Source organism: Pieris rapae, chromosome 12 (assembly GCF_905147795.1).
Source record: "Pieris rapae chromosome 12, ilPieRapa1.1, whole genome shotgun sequence".
NCBI lineage: Eukaryota > Metazoa > Arthropoda > Insecta > Lepidoptera > Pieridae > Pieris > Pieris rapae.
This window is the reverse complement of record NC_059520.1, coordinates 3,146,951-3,168,950: the sequence shown is the minus strand read 5'-3', so window position 1 is coordinate 3,168,950 and position 22,000 is coordinate 3,146,951. Positions and strand designations below refer to the sequence as shown.

Genomic DNA, 22,000 nt, shown 5'->3' with positions numbered 1-22,000 from the left:
ATAATACTGTCATATTGTTGTATTAATCTTCGTTGGAGGCATTAACAAAGTTTGTTACAACAACACTCATAATTGTAAGTTTTAGAACTAAAGACTGAGGCCAATTTAATAACATTATAATATATGTTTTATAAAATTCCGACAGCATTAGGTAGATAACAATAAAATATATTATCTACAAGCATGTACGTCATCGTCGATTCTACTAATCTTCGACTTACCTATTTAGTGTCAGACTGACATTCAAATATTTATGTGCTATTTTATAATTAATGTCTTATTTATTTTACTCCACGTTTGAAATATAAAAACCATGAGACCATGGGTAAGACTTGAAATTTTATCTACCGAATTGTTATAAAGCAAAAAATTACCATAATAATCAGCAAATAGTAATGTAAAATAACGTTAGCCTGTAATTTTATTTTCTGAAGTACGCACAATGTACACATTTAAATGACAGTTGACATTAACTTGATGAAATTGGTTGTGATTATACATATTTTATAAAAGGGGATTCCGTAATCCTAGTTTCAAAAACATATAATGATTACTATTCATTATGTGGTATAGGCAGTGTAGATTATTTGTAAAATGACTTTATTATCTTCTTATACAAATCTAAAACAGCAAGTGGTATATAATGTTGGATGCAGTGACATTCAAGGTAATCTTCTTAACATACTAAAAGAGTTTTACAGAGATGACATAGACTCCATAAGAAGACTCGAACAAGTAAAAACTATTGGGCAACTTTTACGAGTATTAGAAATACGCGATGTTCTTTCCGAAAACAATGTAACGCCCTTAAAGGAAATAGCTAGAAGAATTAAAAACAATGAATTATTAAAGAAAATAAGTGAATATGAGCAGTCTCGTGATCATAGGGAACATTTGAACTTTTATGGTAAGTTTAATGTGTCAATATTTTAATAAAACAATGCTGCATCAGAGGCAATCAATTTTGAAGTAATTTTACTAAAATTTATATTATTTCAAACCTATAATTCCATTCTTGAATTGTGCAAGAGATATTTCTTTTTTAAGGATTCATTTACCACTGACTGATTTATCACCTGATATCTTCTATTATTAACCAATTTTATAGAAAGCTATATATATATATATTAACTATACTAAAAATTGTACTTTACAGCCGCAGAAAATACACAGAGTTCATCATATTACAAAGAACCCGAAACAGCTTTACCATCTGGGCATCCATATGGAAACATAACTCTAAGAAAAAAGAACCGTATTAATGAAACAATAGTAGAACAAATTGGCACATCCTGGAGAGATCTTGGTAGAAATCTGAAATTGCAAGAACATCGAATAGATGAAATTGACAAGCAACAAACTTCATTAAAAGAGAAAGCTTATGAGATATTGCATGTATATGAAGACCGAGCTGACCCACAGAGAGGTTTTCTTGTTTTGTGCCATGCTTTAGAGAAATCAAGACGTAAAGATTTGTGTAGAAAACTACAAGAAATAATGGTTATGAACATATAAATATTACTAATAACATACTCATTTAGATTAAGTAAAAGTTTAATATAAAATATAATAACATTTTATGTTAAGTGTAATTAACAAACTTAAAATATTTATAGCAGAAGTTTATGTATATAGGATTTAATCATTTATATTAGCTTAATATTATCATTTGCTTAAGTCAAATTTTTTATGATTTATTCATTTAAAAACATTTTATAACTTTAAACATATCATTTAATTTAATAATAGAAGTTTACGATAATTCTCAACATTGTACATTTTCAAATGAGAATAACCAATGAAGAAAAATATTTCGTAGAATAAGTGTTTTTTATTTACTTAATTACCTACACAAAATGTGGAAGACATAATCCATAGTACCTTAGTAGATAATTACACATTACAACACATCAACTATACATTTATTTATAACAATTCATAATGAAATAAACTGCATTCAATTACACTGAAGGCAGAAAAAACAACCTGTACTTTTATGGCACCAGGTTTATACAGATTTTATTTAAAAACTAAAGTGAAGGACCCAATTACCTACAGGTTGCATCATAAAAATGACACCATGGTTTTACCATATCTACCTGAACATCTTATCAAATATAAATGTGAGTATATTAGGAATTAGAACATTGGAATGTGTATGTTATTTAAATTATATATGTAATTAATTTCTATGAATCTTAAAATCATTTGTTTTTTTTAGAAATTACACTTATAATTTTTTTACTACTAGAACTCAAAAATGTTTTATTATAATATTAATAATGTAAGAGACAATTGAATTATTGCACAGACTGTGACCTGAGTCACAATGAGGTTAATTTTAATTTGGAAGAAAGATAACAATTTCATAATTTATACTTAAATGATCCAATCCTGATACCTTTGTGTATCTGTGGTTATATGATATTCATAAGTTTTCTTTAACGAGTATTAGTTTTGTTGTGATGCCCAAATATAAGCGTTTTGGAATAGACGGAGCCAAGGTGAGGCATCACTGTCAGGTTTTGCTGGGTTAGATACAGTAGCAGGTTGAGTTGCACATTGCCAGCGGAGTACACAGCGTTCTGGGTGGGGCATCATAGCTACATGGCGACCATCTGGAGATCTTACTCCTGCTAGTCCACCTATACAAATAAGATATGTTTATTATAACAGACTATGGCAAGCTGATGTATTCATATTGCGTATAACCTGAACAACCTGAGTTCGATTCATGGCGAAAAATTGTTTCGTGTAAATAGGTTGTCTTATGCTTGCACTTATGGTATATGAATAAGCAAAAATGCTAGTGATAGAAAATTGATTAATTATTTACGATCGACATTTACGTAGATAAAAAAGATTATTTACAAGTGCAATATATACTGTTGTATTGTGAATTACTAACCTGGACTTCCATTAGGATTCATAGGATACACTTCGGTGGGTACTCCATCATCGTCCACATATTGCATGGCAATCTGTCCGTTGCTCTGCAATTGGTCTCTGATCGAGGGTTGGGAGTAGGCAAACCTACCCTCACCATGGGCTACCCACACCCCCAAAACACTTCCCCCCATACCACGGAACCAGACATCTTGTTTGGCATTTTCGTTTATTTTTATAGCACTCCAACGACATTCGAATCTGATAAAAAAGCATAACAACATTACAAAGCAAGTTGGGTGGCACAGTGCATGATTGCATATATTTTTACAAATCCTATCAAAGAAATTTGAGAACATGAGTAGTGAATGCCATACCGTTCTGATTGATTATGGTCCAGGAATATCTGCGTCTTGCGAACCGATGTGTTCCTTTGATCAGGATCAACCCATCCAAGGAGAGCCATCAATTGGCATCCATTGCAGACACCGAGTGAGAAGGTGTCTTTTCTATTTTTAAAACGAGAGAATTGGTCGTAGATCGCTTCAGAGTACAGGATACCGGCTGCCCATCCCTTGGCGGAACCTAGGGTGTCTACAACAAAATATTCATCAAAATACACCCAAATACATTCTGACAATCAAAATCATTTATTTATAGGTATCACAATGTTCACTTATGAACGTTAAAAATAAATAATTAAATGCTTCTAATTTTACATTAACTGCCAGTACTCAATTCGGAAATCTATACAAAAGATATTTGATTTTTCGTTTATAATAAACAAACTTCTTTTACGTAACGAAACAGGAGTTTCAAAGATTATCATGAATATACATGGAGGAGAGGAGATCAATGTTAATAACGTAAATTTAGAATCAATTTAACATCTTTTCTGTTGATGTTTCATAATTGTACTTGGTTGCTATATAAATAAAGTAATTTTGAGTTACGAGTTTCAGTTAACGAACTACCGAATACTAAGACAATATTATATAATTAAAACAGGATTTACTAACTAATGTTTATCAACTAAAAGCGAGAATTAAACAGTGAAAACCAAAAAAACGATGTTAGCAATTACCAGCATAACTGAATCCTCCGGGGAAGACAAGTCCTTGGAAGGCGTCAAGTGTAATTTTCTTCGAGTGCAAATCGCTCATTGTGACGTCAAACACGTCAAAGTTCGCCATCATGAGTGACGCAATCATCTCCCGATCACCATTTGTACCTGTAAAGACAAGTGACTCTAAGTTTTATACCTAGCGTTTTTTGTGAAATTTAACTAGGAGAAATAAAAGATGGCTTCCCTATATCCAGTAAATACGTTTCACTGCATTAGTGTTTGGCAGCAATTGTTTTAGACAACTCTTATGTTTGTATATATTTGTATTTCTTACTCTTTTGTATTGCATCGCAATTCATGGATTCGCGAGATTAGCTTGTTATATTATTATTTTTATAATATTTTTTTCCTTATTAAGGTTGCCTAGAAAAAAACCGTTGTCAGCAATAAGGTTGTCTGTTGCATACCTTATAGTTTTTATGTATTATTTTTTTCTATAAATAAATAAATAATACAAATTTATCGGATATTTTACAATCTTATGCTGGACTCTAATCGGATAAGAAAGAGTGAAGTGGTGTTTATAAATAATAATACAAATTAACAGCACAAACTGTTTTACCTTCCTCTCTTAAAACAGCCACTTTCACTGACTTAGTTGGAACCACAGCAGCTGATGGGTCGAAACTTACGCTGTATGTTGCACCCTTGCGTTTCTCCAAACCTAAAACAAAAAATATATGTCTTTCTCGTACTAACGAATTATGTTCTAGTTGTGATAAAGAGAGACCTAATTGCAGCAAAACAAAAGATGTGAGTTTGGGTAATATTCCATAATAAGTATTGCGTGAAATGGAATGCAAGCGGCGATACATAAAAATGCGATTAAAATAAATAGTCGTTTCTTTTTCGTTATTTTAAATTAAAGTTAACTAGCCAGTACGCGCACAGTGCAGTAAGGTATAAAACCTTTTATCAGGAGCCTAAATAAAAAAAACGTCACATTTTTACGTTTAAAGTTAAATTTAGGTGGCCAGTATCATTGAGCACTGACAGATAAAAACTTTTTATTATAAACCAAAAATTAAAAAAGATTTTTTAAATTTGGAATATCGACGGGGACAAGGAATTTTCTACCTCAACAAAAAAAGTTGATATAAATATACTAAACCGATACCACGTACCATCCCATTCCTGTTTAATGCAATCAGAGTTGGCCTGCAGACGCTCCAACTGGTAGCTGGTCTCCTCCCACATCCGGAATACATCTATCAGCTTCTTATCAAGAACTGTTTCACCATTTACTTTCACTGTTATCTGAGGTAAGAAAACATTTAATTACAGTTTAAAGAAAAATAACAGTATTAGCTTCAGCTTGAGGTCACGACCCCAGCTGAGCAGCAAGGCTTTCGATCTATGTGCGTAATGAAGAAAAGCCTAGTGAAGAAACCGGAATCCCTAAGACTTAAGTTGTGTCAGACACAGAAGACTGATCACCCAAGACCAAGGCTTTAGAACTTAACATTTTTGGATTATATGAAATGGATCAAGCTAATAATAAAATAAATCTAATCCTGATCACAAAACATATGTGGAGGAAGATGCTACTCCTCCATTAAAAGGTTGGAAAACCCGTCAGCGCATTTCAGGGCCATCACGGAAATTGTCGGCCGACTTCCAAAAAAACTAATTAAAATTCGATACTATATGATTCACTTGTTACATTAGGCATAGAATTGTATTATCTTTTTCAATTAGACAATTGGGTTAAAATTTGAATTAAGAATACGTTAAAAAGAATTAAAAAAAAGAGTGTGTGTACTTATGTACACGAGTTAGAAGTTACACTTCTTTGGCGTATGAAAAATAATTATTATATTAATTATTCATTCAATTTAATAAAAAAAATATTAAAAGTTAATATTTAAATTTGATGTTCGATTTTACTTTTTATCACAAATTTTCCAATTAATGTTTTATTATTTTTTTATCATTTTTTCCTCAACTTAATGAGCGATTTAGTGGGCAACTTCATTCTGTTAATTTTGTGTCACGGTGCGCGCGCATCGTAAAATTTCACTCTCATAAATTTTTCATAACGCGCCTAAAGAACAACCTCAAATACTTACATTAGACTGCATTCCATATTTGCCTGCGACACCAATAACACTAGCTTTAACACCACTCTTCTCATATTCCCTCAATACATATTGCACGTCACTCTGCCCCACTTCCAGAACAATACCCAGCTCTTCATTAAACAGGATATTTATCGGTGACACTTGAGGTTTCTGTATATCCAGACTTAGCCCACGAATGCCGCCAATGCCCATTTCTAAGACGGTTGTAATAAAACCTCCTTCGCTTATATCATGTCCGGATAGGAGTTTCTTTTCTAAAGAATAAAAAATATTATTAAACCACCTGTCCCAGCGAACTTCGTACTAACAGCAATGAATGTCGTGTTACAATAATGATTTTTGAAAATAATGAAAAATAATACAATGAAAAATAAATTGTTAATTATTTACACCGAATTGCAATAGTCAACGGTTCAAAATGGCTTGATTTCTTGTATATAGTAGTAGATATAATATTCCTTAATTTATACAATAAACTTTCACTAAGTTTGACAACTAATATAGCCGAAATTTGCGTAACTTCTTGAAAATAAAAAAATCAAGTATTATTTTTTGATTCCGTCTGTTTGTTTTTTATTATAAGGGATCAATGAAATTTCTATATGATGGCAAAAGTGCATTGATAACAGTGGTGCATACATTGATTAATTAAATAAATTCATTAAAAAATCTACTTTTTGTTCATCTCATATAAAACGCCAATTTCATACGTTAATATTTGTCAATCTTTAGCCTTTATCGATTGGAATACATACTTTATTTAAATTGACGCGAGAGTTGACAGTAACGACGAGTAAACATTAAAAGTTTGACAGTCACGAAACCATGAATATTATGTGATTTCTTTTTTCTTCAATTCACCAATGTTTTTACTAAAGTTATTTTGCTATTCGATGCGGACCAGACGGAACAAAACAACAACAATGAATCAGTAAATTTATGGTGCTTCCTGTACTTTTAGTTTATTTATAATGTACAGCAATTAATTAAAAAAAAATACATACCTAAATTAAAACATATTAGGCAGAAGAAGCAATAATTTTAAATCACAAAGGCCGAAACCGGGTATATATAGAATGCGTAAAATATACACATAATGTATGTGCGTGAAATACCTACCTTTGAGTAATTTTTGTGTAACTTTGAACAACGACTTCAATACACGAGGATCATCCAAATCTGGTGGGTTGTCGCCTAATTGCTTGTAGCATTGAGCTAATGCTGAACCTCCAATCCTAGAAAAAAGGGTTTCATTACCAAGCCATCATTAAACACGGACCAAACATACATGTATGATGAATCCGTATTCGTAATAGCCAGAGATCCAATTTATTAAACATACCAACTTAATATATTTAGATATAAATATATGTATATATATCTATTTATAATATTTAAGAAGTTTTACTTAATCTTTATTGAAATTACCTGTATTGGTCTGGGGTTACTGCTACATGGACCAACGCGGACCCTTCCTTGACCAGAGCAGGTTCCACTTTCACGGTAATATCGGGGCATGGGGCATACGTAGAGACTACTAGTGTACCCGGAGATTGGACTGAAAATTATCCAAATAAATATAAAAGATTAAAATGATTATAGGAGTCTGTCACATTTCGACGATGCACTGACTGTGCAAATTACTACACGCTAAAGTTAACTAGGCACCTCGCCAAGTGTCATATATATATATATATATATAAATAGCCAAGTTGATTTATACGTGTAGTAAAAGTCATAAGAATAAATTTAAATATTTCTTATTATCCTGAAGGATCAGGCAGAGACCACAGATCTCCACTTGCACATAACATTCAACACACATGCTTGTCGTATAGGTAATGTGACAGACATTTCATTTTAAACGGGACTGTCCCGTTTTTCCAATTACGAGTCCCAGTATCCCCGAAATGAACTGGGTGACGCAAAATTGTCTTGTTTTCAGAAACCGCGCGAAAATTAGAAGCAGATTATAAAAAGAGTGCCAAGAGTTTTATTCTTCAAATCTATATATAATCACCAGCTATATCTTATATCTTTAAACGAGCAATTCTTGTATATATATATATATATATATATATATATATATATATATAAATGCAATCTCGGAATCGGCTTCAACGATTTTCATGAAATTTAGTATACGGGGGGTTTCGGGGGCGATAAATCGATCTAGCTAGGCTAGCTAGAAAATGTCATTTTATTTGTGTTTTATCAACTTAAACATAGAATTGCTCGTTTAAAGATGTCAGTCAAATAATTATAATAATTATTCGATAATTATATTCATATTTCATCATTTTATTAATATGTAATTCGTACTTAAATAAAATTTCCAAAAAACACGATTTATAAAAAAAAAATACCGAGCTAAGCTCGGTCATCCAGGTCCTTAAATATAAATATAACTAAACATTTTGGGTACCTATATTTTGCGATTCGTAAGTTTTAGGCCAACAAACTTTTTCCAAATCTTAAAGTGTTTTTTTTTTCATTGACTACATATTGTAAGTAATCTATGTACATTAGTAATAATTCCTCTTTTGTATGCCATGACATAATATAAATAAAACTTTTAAAAAATCTATAATATCATTAACTTAGGAACTTTCACAAATATAAAAATTTAAGAAAAACCTATAAAATTTTCTTACCGTTCTGTCCACCGACATTAGCGCACATGGACAATGAATCCTTCCCACCATCGATGGCCACGCCAACTTCTCCCATGGCCTTAGTGAGTGCTTTGCAGGCCACAACTAGTGAACCCCCTTGAGTGCCGGTCTTTCCGGGCCACATCCAGTTGCCGGAACATTTTACGTCTTCTAATTCACTTATGCCGGCAAACACCTAGATATTCGAATTTTAGTTCAGTTTGCGTCTGCGATTTTTTTTAGAGTTAACGTAATCCTGTCTAAATTATTTTTAGTCGGTAAAGCAATACATAAAATATGTACTTTTATCTCACTTTAAACTCAGACTATTGATTCTGGGCAGTCGATATAAAGATACTAATTATGTCTTATGAACGTTAATGTTACATATAAATCAATATACTATACTATGCTAGATATATGTATAATCCCACTCTCTTTTGTGCACTTTATTGTAGAAAAAAAATCAAACAAGAAAAACTAAATATAGGTAACTTTTGTTCGTTGCTTTGGCCTGGTGTACCTACTAACAAGAGCCTCGTCAAGGATAGGCAGAAGAACAGTAGAAAAGAAAAAGTATGCATTTTATAAAGCAAGTAATAACAAAAAAATACAGTTTACTTGCACGTGCGACATTTAGATCGATTAATTATACAACCCCGCGCAATCAGCCATATAAAAATACGCATGCAAATGTCATATTAATTATCATAATGACATAATAATTAAAACAGTTATGATATTTATAATTGTTGTATAGTTTAAATACTATCCCACATTTTAAAGGCATTTTGCTTTTTAAAATTGAATTTGTTTGAATTGAATTGAAAACTTCATCTTGATCTTGGTAATACTAAGATAAAAAATAAATTCTGACAAATAAATTGATAAAGCGTTATTGGATTTTGCTGCCTTCTGATCCTACCTAATCCCTAAGATTGGGGATATATTTAGCAAACAAACATTTTATTGTACAGTTTATAAATCGCCATCAGTTTATACGCCCTGGGCAACGTGCCTATTACGTAAGACCTACTGCATTTATCTCCCCCCTTCGCTTGTCAGCAAATTAAGCATAGCTCTCAAAAATAATAATACATAAACGTATCAATTTTCTGTAGGAATACTTGAAAATACATTTCGTTAACAAGCATAGACAATGTGTGGAAAAGTAAATTTTTGTTGACGTAATCAGCAAATAAGAAAATCAAAAACTCCCCCTTGGCATTGTGCATACGTAATACAGGAATCCCCTTGATTTAAGAAACATTTAAACCTGCACAAAATCCTATCCAAATAATTTTAACAGCGTATTGTAACTCAACTCAAAGCTACAGGTGTGTCAAAGAGCGATGGAACGATGTATGATAGGGAAAACAAGAAGAGACAAAATAAAGAATACAGTATTAAGGAAAATAACAAAGGTAACAGATGTTACAATAACGATCAAGAAGCTAAAGTGGAAATGGGTGGGACACATCGCAAGAGGTACAGAAAAGTGGAGCAAAAAACTGCTTAACTGGTGCCCAAGGTACAGCAAACGCAAAAGAGGGAGACAGCAGAGAAGGTGGATTGACCACATTAAAGAAACGGCAGGTGGTACATGGCAGAGAGTGGCACAGTGCAGAGAGGAATGGCGGGATTTGGAGGAGGCCGTTGCCAAAAAAGGGCACACAGATGCACCAGAACTAGATAAAAATGAAAATTTGTTTAAATGTATATAAAATATATAATGTAAAATGTATCTGAATAAAGGCTATTATTATTATTATTGTAACTCACCAAGTTAGTGAGCGCTTCTCCCAATGACAGCCTGGCGCCAGATGCCGGGTCGAGAAGGCCTTTGATATTCTGAGTGCCGATAGATGTCGCCGATCCCACTTTGTCGTGGTAAGAGAGGGAGATAATCGCGCAGTCTGCGAGTGGTGTGTGGAGGGGACCCACGCATTGTTGTTGCGCCACCAAACCAGTTACACAACGATCGACCTGTTTAATAATTCAATAGGAAGATTAATTAAATAACAATTACTCAATTTACCTTTTTTATGACCTGTGCTATGGAAAACGTCTGCTCCACAGTATAATGCTAAGCCAGGGACATTTACATAACACACATTACACACTTAAAATGTGCCTTATACCTTCTTTTTATAATTTTTTTTTGTTTTTTTTTTCATTCATTCATATTTTTCATCTTTTTGATTTATATTATTATTTTGTGTAAATATATTTTGGCGTGGTGATTTGTATCGTCTGATGATAGCTCGATGGCTGATAAAAAAAACAATTGAATAGAATAAAAAACTTTTGCGTCATGTTAGTACTTATATATTTTGTGCATACTTATATATTTTCCCCACATCGAAAATAAATACTTTTAATTAAATTTTTACGTCACAATATTTATTTGATGGGAGTAAGTTTTTTCATGCGTTACCTATAATTTATAACAGGGTTTTTGTGTTAGTTTCAACTATTGTTCACCGATGGACTTGCGTCTGTATACGCATTGAACACTCGCTCGTACTGAGAATGAAACCATCATAAGGAAAAATTGTAATCTCTCATTATTATTTTTTTCTTTATTGTTATTGTGTATTTCTGTGTGTGTTTTGTTAGTGATAAATGCTATGTCTATGTCTATGAAATCGACATACCTTACAAAAAAGTCGGTATGTGACGGGCTGGTGTCATTTGTTTTTTTGACCAAAAAAAAAATGACCACAAAACCTTAAAGTTGATAAAAAAATATTGTTCGATACCTTATTAGTCAGATATCTCTTGCTTGCCACGTTTACCAGCCTTAAAACTCTGTTAAGAGCCTTCTCCACTGTTACATCTTGGGGCAGCGCGAGTGGGACTTTAGTTCGCTTCTCAGTTTGAAGGTCAAATGTCTTCCGTGGCATGTTACCTGCATTAAATGTTTTATTATTTTTTTATTTATTTTAGTATTTCACCATTCCATAGCTTTCTTAATTTACTACTAGATGGCAATGTCAACTCTGTTTTGAAAAAAATACTATTCTTTCAAAAGCTAATTGCATTTTTCTAAATGTGGGATTTGATAACTAGTCTTGCTATTCAATAGATCAAATAAATAAAATATAAGATGACATTTGCATGCCTATTCATATGTGGCGGATTTTTGTAATATATGTAACTACTTGTAAGACTAATTCTAGCAAATAAATGATTTGAATTTGATTTGAATTTGAATTTAATAAATAAACTGAATTCAGCATACCCAACACAGCCTCCAAATGCAAGTCATACGGCATTTTCTCCACTACATCCGGCTTCTGTCGTTCTGATCTCTTAAGATACGAGTCCTTGAAGGAATCTTCAACTAAACTCATGAACCCATCACCGGTCACTTCCCCAACGAACGATACCGGACATCTTTCACGTTGGCATATGTCTGAAAATTTTTAGTAGTTTATATTTTTTGAAGTTCTACTTCTGTTGGCGCGTTAAAGAAAAAGATGAAAGTAAATTTTTACGACCGCGCGCACATCGTCACAAAAAACCGACACCCAAAAAAGTTAGGTATACTTAGTTTATTTTAGTTATTTCTGTTGTTAGTGTAGTTTTTTCTACAAACGTAGAATATATTTTTTAATATGTTTATTTTGTTACGCCAAAGAAGTATAACTTCTAACGCCTGTACGTAACAGATACGCTTTTTTGTCGTATTTGTTTGTATTTTGACTGCCTGCATTATTTAAAGGTGTATCGAGGTCCTGGGTACGATTCTCGAAGAAACAAATTTGGAAATGACACAAAAGGAACATTGCCTATTCGAATTACAAAACAATTTAAAAACGACCAATCAAACTATGACTTCCACAGTTTCTCAACCAATAGGTGAACAGCCTCCAGTGCCTGACACCTTCGAATAATCGCACGTCAATTTCCTTACGATATTTTCCTTCACAAAACATGTGTTAAATGCGCACAGGGTTCAAACCATATCTCACAGATGAAAGTCAAGTGTGTGACAAATGTTTAGCACTTCTGAATTACTCTTTCTTACACTCGTCTTCTGTGTATGCAACTAAATAAATGCAATAAATTACCTTTTAACCTCTCTTATCTGCATTCCTTTATAGATAGCAAGAATAATAGAAACTTTAGTATTAATAATTTAATCACGAACGTACGTTATTGTACGTGCACACGTATACCATTTGGCGGCATCAGAGTTTAAGGTTATTTACGAGAATTCTTTGTAATTACGGTATGCCAATAAACAATTTTTCCTTGAAGTACACAGAGCATTTGAATAAGTTCAGTACATGACAGTTCAGTACATGGGATAAGACAATATTCATAGTTATGAATATTGATGAAATGGCAGAGTTCTGCCAAATAACTAATTTTTATATGTAATTTTTTATATATCTCTATGATCAGTATCTTTTATATCTGTCTCGATAGAAGTTCATACCTTCTAGAACATTCCTATTGTTCTTAGAACAAAGTAGTGCATCATTTTCCTGGTATTCAGCACCCCACAGTTCCAACGTAGTAATAGTGGGATCACCCAATTGAAACTCTTTAGTAAAGACAACAGCGCCCTCTGGTTCCACCAGCTCTTTTAGCACATTTCCGTTTCCACCAGCACCTTGATCGTGGATCGCTGAAAGCACCATTTAATCATGAAATCATTTGCCTAAAAATTATGGCCCTCAAGATAAGGCTGACCACTGAAGTCAGTTGTCAGTCGATCTGGTCGGGCCCACCTTGAGTAGAGTTATTGGTTTTTTTTTTGTATGTGATCAGTGGGAAGAAAAAAGAGATGCCCACCAAACACTTGGAAAGACGAAATAAAAAGTATAGCGGGAAAAAATTGCAAAATTGTCGCAAGGACTAGGGACAAGTGGAAGAATTTTGAGGAGGCCTTGATTCCGTCGGAGATCGAGTAGTAGTGAAAACATATATGACATGAACTTAGTGTACTCGAATAAAGGCGGTTCTATTATTTTATTTATATAAATGGAAATAAAAATTATTTTAACACAACAGTATATATATATGTCAGATAATGTCGTAATTACTAATCCCGTTGAATCTGCGACATATATATATACTATACAACTATAAGTATATATACATCTAGCCTAAGATTTTGTTATACCATATATATAATGTATATATATTACGGTTGTACCCAAAAAAAAATTGCAATAGCATTATTACTAAAACTTTTCTATGATAAATATATTAAGAGAAAAATAACTTACATTCAACTGGGTTAACATTGGCTTCAAGGCAACCTCTAACGACTCGGTTAAGACGATTTCCCATTTCCGCGTCACCTGAAAACAAAGATTTATATACGTTAAGTTTAAAAACTTATACCTTCCACTGGAGCCTTCGGGCCGGCCACTCAGTGGTTTTGTATCCTTTAGGTCGGAGTAAGAACGATACTTTTTCCACATACTTTACATCATAAAACTTAAATATGGTTAGTAAGGAAAGTTGCTTAATATTTACGTAACCGTTAATTCATACATTCAGAGCTTTAATAGAAGCTATAGATAGATATAAGATACGCTCCATACACAATTTATATGACATTATAGTTTGCGGTAAAAAGTCCTTGTATATAACCTCAGTAGGCAGTGTCTAATATATATTTTTGAAAGGATTATTATTATATATTTTGCATTTAAGTCCAATAATATATGAGTTATGACGAGAAAAATTTAAGTGCCAAATCTCGAAATTCAATGAACTTTTTACATTCTAGATCGTATTTATCAATATTATTAATTGTTAGCACTTAATAATGGACCTAAATATACCTCTTTGCACAGCTCCGAAGTCCAAGGCATGGTCTCTGGAGTCTCCACCCTGGACTGCAACTGATGAGGCCGCACCACCACCAACACCGATACGGTAAACCGGACCACCCACTTTCACCAAGAGCATCCCTATAACAGATAAAATCAATAATTTTAAATTAAACGTTTAATTTACTTACATTAATATCTATTAATAAAGAACTGAAAAAGGTTTGGAAACAGTTTTTTTTATTTATATTTTTTTCAACAATTTATAAATTACACGTTTTTTACCAACGATTGTATTAATTATACACAGAACGTGCCTAACGCCTTAAATTGAAACAAAAAAAATTCATGGCCATATCTATCGAGAACAAACCGTTGCCTATTAATAAAAATATTTCGCATTCATCATAATTTTCTAATATAAGATCGCCTTATGTTGGATTGTTACCTATTTAGAATCTTTTGTTTCTGTATTTGGTTTTGGTTGCATTTGGTTTTACTATTTGGAATCAATTAAGGATAAAAATGTATATGTGCATACAATGAAGAACAAAAAATATTAGAGCAGAGTTTGCCTAGAGTCGTCAGCGTCCCCCATCCCCTACGCAATTTAACACTCGTAACATACAAGGAAAGGAAAGAAAGATATCGTGAGGATACTGGCATGCCTTATCGGCTCTGAAGGCAGATCATCTATTTATAGAAAAAATATCACGAAACAAATAAAGAAGGTTTTTATATAAAATTAAAATAAAATTTCCCATAAGACGATAAAATATGACTCAATATATATAAAAAAAGAAGAAATATACAACATATTACTATACGACACTTATATACATTACTTTTAAAAATTTCAATATCCGGCTCATGTTTTTTTTAATTTAAAACTTAATGATTTGAATGTCATAAGACCTTTATGTCTAATGGTGTGAAACAAAAGACAATACGATAATAGCTCGTTTCGCTTGAATATTAAGAGCGGCCAACCCGTCTATCTTTTCATACAAACGCTCGTACGTGATTATGGCGTTGTAACGGATATTTCTTTGAAATGTTTGAACTAATAGGCATCATGTGCACTATATCTAGGTTTCTATTAAAATAATAATAATCTTTATTATTATTAAAACGCGAAATCAAAATTTTAAGAAACAAATTCAGTACAAACCTCCAAAAATCGGCTTTTTACACAAATTTTATACTAAGTTTGGGCGTTAATGTACTCATTAATTGTAATCGGAATATTTGCATAGAAACCTTGCAAATGTAATGGAGTTTCTCAATGTAAAACTTTTTTTTCATAATCTTGTTAGGCCTACGAAAAAACACGTATTTCTTGGAACAAGTTTTATGAAATTTACGCACACTATTTTTCTTTCATCTTTCTTTCTGTTATCGCGTTCTCACTTGTAGGCCATATGGCGGTAAGAGGTAAGCGGGCGCTCTAAATAACTCTTGTCCAATCATAAACGCGACACGTTATGTTCCATTTGACCAATCACAATCAAACGAAACGTTTGCGCGCTAAGTTTGATTGTGATGGGGCAACAGAATCTCTAACTCAATACGCGTTGACAAGCGACACGATACGGCTAGTGTTGCCAGAAAGAGATCGCTTGAAAGCTTGCTTACTTTAATTATTATGTATTTACATATGCACAGTGTTGGCCTAGTGGCTTCAGCGTACGACTCTCATAACCGAGGTCCTATGTTCGGTCCCCGGCTATGCACCAATGGACTTTCTCTGTATGTCCGCATTTAACATTTGCTCGAACGGTGAAGGAAAATATCGTGAGGAAAAATGTCTTAGACCCAAAAAGTCGACGGCGTGTGTCAGGCACTGGAGGCTGATCACCTACTTGCCTATTAGATTTTAAAATGATCATGAAACAGATTCAGAAATCTGAGGCCAAGACCTAAAGAGGTTGTAGCGCCACTGATTTTTTTTTTTATTTACGTATGCAACGAAGTGTAAAGAACTACCGTTTGACCAATCACAGCGTAGCGCGCCATCTTGCATCTTATGATTTCCAACCCTTTCATATATGGGAAGAAATCCAGCGCCAAAATAACAAAAAAAAAACTGTGTTGAAAACCTTGAATAAAAAAACAACAAATCTCACCTTCCTCCGGTTTGTTCTTTTTAATCATCTGGTGTGGCATATAGCCAATACCACCGCTGAACATTATTGGCTTGATGAACTCCTCTCTGATGTTGTCCCCATTCTTCAAACCGTATGATTGCACAAAACCTAGAAAATCATGTATTAAACGTATAGCCTTTTTTGTTCTGTTCTTAGGAACAAATATATTTATTTAAAATTGTGTTTGTACAGTGAAGATTTCAGTGATTTACTCATAATGTAATGGTATAATAAAATGAAAAATAATTAAAATAGTGATTTTCTTCTTCTAGGGCCACTATTGCGAAAGGCTGTTAACAACCTGAATTGCCGGTGACTCTAGTCTAAAATTTCTCGGCGGATGTAAAGCCGGTCCACTACTGTACGTTTCGCAACCACGTCTTCCTTTACTTCACTTTGAACACTAGACTGCATTTATTTGTTAATGTAAAATATATTTATAGGGTTCAAACACTATATTGTTGTTCAAACACTGTTCTATCAATAAATCTAATATTAAAAAAACGCTGTATTTCCTATCACTTTTAGACCATTCATAAAAAAATATTTAAAGGTTAATTTCATACATTTCTATTTCAACTGGTACATTATATATTATACATTAATCGTAAAAAACATAATAATACTTGTTACATGTCTATTATTTATACGATATTATGTTTAAATATTTAGTATACCTGATATCAAAGGCTCTCCAAATTTGTTTCCGTAATCTGAAGCCCCATTACTGGCATCTATTATTATTTGGAGTGGACTCGCAAAATTGTTTGGGTACTTCCAATCTTTGTCCTCCCAGGGTAATTCGTAACCTAGAGAAAGTGTATTTTTACTAAAATATTAGCCATTTAGGAGCCCCCACTTCACGCCTAGCAAGAGCAACCTTTTCACGGTGCCCATGAAGATACCCATATTAGACCCTAGGGTCTAATCCAATATAAGATTTTAAAATGTTCCAATCGGTAACATGAACGTCCTATTTTACATCAAACCTAACTACTATTCTAAATTGAAATGCACTCAATTACAATATTATATAACTTGTTAAATAATAATTTCAGTAGTTAAACGCGTTTAGATAGATATTAAGTAATTTATTATTATTGCAATTTTTAAAATATATTTTATATAACTGTCTGCTTAGTTGGTAACATGATGACACCCGCCATTCGTGGTATATGTACTTAAAAATTTAGATCATAAATCCCGTTTAATCTGGTAAATGAAAAGTGTACTTTATCTGAATCGTAATTGATATGAAGCTACAATTATTCTACAAAAAAGCTAGTAAATGTGACTGTTTTTTAAAAACTTGATTACAACTGATGTAGCTTTTGTAGTTATTGTAGTTATTGTAAATAACGAAATAAATTTGCGTTCACATCTTAACCTTTAGTTTAATTGTCTGACCTTATTTGATAATTTCAATTTCATAATGTTGCTTGGAAGAAAAAAATAAAAAAAAGAAATATCTTGATAGCGGGTAGGTCGACCATTGCCGAATAGTTTATGATACCTTATTATTATATGTTCGCTCAAGTTAACGAAATACTGTGGTATTAGTTTAAAAATAATCTAAAATTGAGATTGTTATGCAATAAAACGTACATTAATTTCATCTTTGGATTTTAAAGTAGGCCATTTCGTGTATGACCACAAAGACAGTCTATTCAAATCACATTTTCAAATAAATTAAGCAAAAGAAAAATATAAGTCTATTTGTATTATTTAAAGATCTGTTTGGATTTATGATCCCGTGATTTGACCTCGCGGAATTTGCTTCAGTTTCAGCTGATAAGGAAAATTAAATAATATGAAAACAATCTACGCGCCAACGAGTAAACACGTAATCAGTTGTTTTCATATTAATAAGAAAGAGTTGCATATATGGCACAATATTATTACATCATGTTCGCAGTCTATTTGATTAGGTCTGAGGTCATTGGTCGATTCACAAAAAAGCTCTTTGGCGAAACAAAAGATAAACAACTTAGTAGTAAACATTATTAATAAGATCGTTAATATACTTAAAAATATTAATTATTACCAACTTGAATCACACAAACTTGAAGTACATATTTTATTATATTTAATAACACGCTTCATCAAATACCATTAATTAAAATTCGAGTTATTTGTTTAGCTGGTTTTTTCTTACACATAAAGAGATTTAAACTTTCAACTTCGTAAACATAGACGACAATTAATGCGCAAGGTTCTGTATAATATATAAATCATGTATAGGATCTTTGTGAACAGAATATATTAACATTTTCTTACAACGATTATGTGATCACCATAATCGTTATAATTCAAATTGAATTATTATTGGAATTGCGATGAAAGAAAAATTAACAAATTTCAATAGAACATTAATAAATTTAACGATACAAACTGAATAGAATAATTTATTTTGTTATGTTAATAATGACACGACGTTTATCGTCTAGAAAACACATAAATATATTACACAAACCTGTTAAAGATTTATTAACATAGTCCATTAAATATATACCATCGGCAACCAAACAAATATTGTATATAAAAATTTATTATTAATTCATACCTGGTATCAACAAATTGCCCACACTATACCCGGCTGTTCCAGCCACTGTATAACCGCCCCTTCCTACTCCCTGGACATCTCTTATTCTTCCACCAGTACCAGTGGTTGCTCCACTGAATGGAGCCACGGCTGTGGGCATATTATGAGTCTCCGCAGTGAAAATTATATCTGATTCTGTCACTTCTGCAAGTACTTGTGATGGTTCCCTAACATTGGTCGGCCTGAGTTTTGTATGCTTGAATCCTTTAATTGCACTGCAATATAAAGTGTTATACACCTTTTGATCTTAAGTAAGTTTCTTAATAGCCAGTTTCCTAATGCCTAACCTAATGTAATTTTTATTATGCTCAGTATCAGTAAGTTATTTGGTAAATCTGGAACACATATGCATACATATTAGATAAAATTGTGAACATAAATATTGCCATTATAAAATGCTAAAAAACATAAGCATTTCAATATTCAAGTACAGAAGTAATAATATCAATAAAATATATAGGTGATTAATATCTATAGTAGGAACATAGTTTTTAGGTCAATTATTTATTCTAGATACTTCTTTTATATACATACAAATTTAATTAAATATATTTAAATCATTTTACTTCTAGGCATATTCAAACAAACAAAAAAAATAAAATAAAAGGCATATTTAAACACCTCGGTGATTTTACCAATTCTTGATAACTTAAAATAGTATGGAAATTCTCAAGACTAACTGTTGAAAGATCAATTAGTTCTTAGTTCATAACAGATGTTTTTTGAACAAAAATAGATTAGCTAACATGAAATAAACATAAGTTATTAAATCAGCAATCATTGAGCTATTTACAACGAGGCAATTGACATCTGCCCTCCTATCAGCGTCATAGTGATAAGATTGAGAAATATTACTTAAAATACCTGCTATTATCCCCAAATTTAATGACATTATTATCATTGGAATATTTTTGAGTTGATGCAACCATGTCTATCAAAGACTCATCTATTTTCACACCATCTAATATCATTTGACCCTGCAAACATTGATAAGAAATATAGCATGCTACTTACCCAGGTTACAATTAAAATAAGCTAAAACTGTAACTTAAACTCTTTGATGTTTAATTAAAATTGGTCAGAATGGCTGTTTGTGACGAACTATTATTTATGAAGATAAGAATGAACAACTGATGACCACTTGGTAAAAAAATCTAATTAAAGTTACCTTGAAAAACCAATGCCTTGAATGTTCACTATTGCTCTGAGCTAGGTCAAACAGTTCCACGCTGGTAGGATCCCTCTTCAGTTTATTGACAAACAAGTCCATATAGAATTGCATATCCCAGCTATCAAATGCTAAACCTATGTTACAAATTATATAATCAAAAATCTTTATTTATTAATTTTTAAAACAATATACAATTTGTGCAGAAAAGTTTTTGTAAACTTTTAATATAGTACAAGATAAACATAGTTACATACCTAGCTTCCGATTGACTTTTTCCATGGCAGCCATACCTTCATTTTGAAGAGGGACAACAAACCATGGTTCTAAATCTTTCGGCAGACCTTCATTAAAACTATGTCTGGGAAGGTTTTCCTTTGTATAAATACATTGAGTCATTCTGTCATGTAGAGGTGCAGCAAGATCCTCAAATAATGTTTTATTGACCACTTTAGAACTTTTAAATGTAATAAGGTAACGGGTGGATACCTCCAGGCGCACTACATCATACAGCCCAACACTTTTGCAGATTTGGACTGAGTTACTTGAATCAGCAGTGGAGAAGTTAAACCTAAAAATATTTTTGCGAGTTACATGATATAATTCGTATTTTATATTAATATTAAAATTTTATTTAAATTCCCAAGTAATGTGGGTTTAACTTGCCTCGGCCCAATTTCAATTATTAGTTGATCGTCTTGTACAAACTTGTAAACCGACTCGTTTTTTAAGGAATGCGGTTGCAAGGGAGAACTTAGTAACCACTGTAAGATTTTTATTTGATTAATATTCAAATAATCACATCCTTCTGCTATTTCCACGTGATAGCAAAGTTCAGTCGATAGAGCTGCGATATCATTGTCTACTCCTTTAAGTTTTTCTAGTATTTCTTTAGTTTTATGAGCACTGAAAGCCTCACACGTGAAAAATCTTATAATGCACATCGTTACAGACACCCGTCTACAACGAAATGAAAGTACTCACTAATTTTAATTTAAATTACACTGATAATCAAATTATAAATTACTAACGCAGTTGTCACTGTCATTTGCCATTGTCATCCGCCATATCCACTCAAAAAACAACGAAATTAGGAGCTGGAATTTTATGGTCATAATTAGTTATGACTGTTTAATAGTGGGTATGTCTTAATCCTCTAAAAATAAGTTTAAACAATTAAATATCATCATTATAGATTTCCTTCTGCAGCGTTTGCCATGTCTTTAATAGTTTCCTGACTGATAGCCCCTAATATTTTTTCCTAAAGCTTCAGTAATAGAACATCAACAAATAAAATACTTTGAATATTTTTCAGTTCCATAAATTTAATGCTTCCACCCGGTAGATAAATATAACAAAGTGTAGATTTGAGACTATCCAATTAATATTTGTGATTATAATATTAGGTATGATTATTCCTTGATAAAATTTTGTTTTTAAATTATTTCCCACAGAAAAACTTCATTCCCTGCTCTCTTTTTCTGCTTTATCAACTAACAGATATTTTTTATTTTTTTAAAAACTACGTCTACTTTTAATTT

General features: G+C 32.2%; 2 protein-coding genes across 2 annotated transcripts; one reads left to right on the top strand and one right to left on the bottom strand.

Moving 5' to 3' along the window:
- The first annotated feature begins 475 nt into the window (after positions 1-475).
- Positions 476-1,605, top strand: LOC111000403. Its single transcript, XM_022269819.2, has 2 exons — positions 476-907; positions 1,157-1,605. Exons 1-2 carry the CDS (start codon positions 595-597, stop codon positions 1,513-1,515), a joined length of 672 nt encoding a protein of 223 aa, XP_022125511.2. The 5' UTR covers positions 476-594; the 3' UTR covers positions 1,516-1,605.
- A 602-nt stretch (positions 1,606-2,207) lies between these two features.
- Positions 2,208-21,455, bottom strand: LOC111000407 (phosphoribosylformylglycinamidine synthase). The gene is made up of 23 exons (XM_045630343.1): positions 21,126-21,455; positions 20,717-21,030; positions 20,460-20,596; positions 20,156-20,268; positions 19,253-19,506; positions 17,367-17,498; positions 16,669-16,797; positions 14,555-14,683; positions 13,991-14,065; positions 13,195-13,386; positions 11,992-12,165; positions 11,510-11,658; positions 10,530-10,733; positions 8,748-8,943; positions 7,522-7,651; positions 7,213-7,328; positions 6,082-6,347; positions 5,137-5,269; positions 4,575-4,676; positions 3,971-4,117; positions 3,264-3,480; positions 2,909-3,147; positions 2,208-2,645 (listed from the first exon to the last, which is right to left on the bottom strand). Exons 1-23 carry the CDS (start codon positions 21,401-21,403, stop codon positions 2,452-2,454), a joined length of 4,020 nt encoding a protein of 1,339 aa, XP_045486299.1. The 5' UTR covers positions 21,404-21,455; the 3' UTR covers positions 2,208-2,451.
- Between the last annotated feature and the right edge of the window lie 545 nt (positions 21,456-22,000).

What these genes read in the sequence shown, in the direction of transcription:
- LOC111000403 (XM_022269819.2), top strand. Translation starts at nt 595, where the DNA reads ATGACTTTATTATCTTCTTATACAAATCTAAAACAGCAAGTGGTATAT. An exon ending in GGAACATTTGAACTTTTATG is followed by an intron (nt 908 to 1,156) that starts GTAAGTTTAATG and finishes TGTACTTTACAG; the next exon opens with CCGCAGAAAATACACAGAGT.
- LOC111000407 (XM_045630343.1), bottom strand. Translation starts at nt 21,403, where the DNA reads ATGTGCATTATAAGATTTTTCACGTGTGAGGCTTTCAGTGCTCATAAA. An exon ending in CAATGTTAACCCAGTTGAAT is followed by an intron (nt 13,387 to 13,990) that starts GTAAGTTATTTT and finishes TGGTGCTTTCAG; the next exon opens with CGATCCACGATCAAGGTGCT. An exon ending in CGGAGGATTCAGTTATGCTG is followed by an intron (nt 3,481 to 3,970) that starts GTAATTGCTAAC and finishes ATTTTGTTGTAG; the next exon opens with ACACCCTAGGTTCCGCCAAG.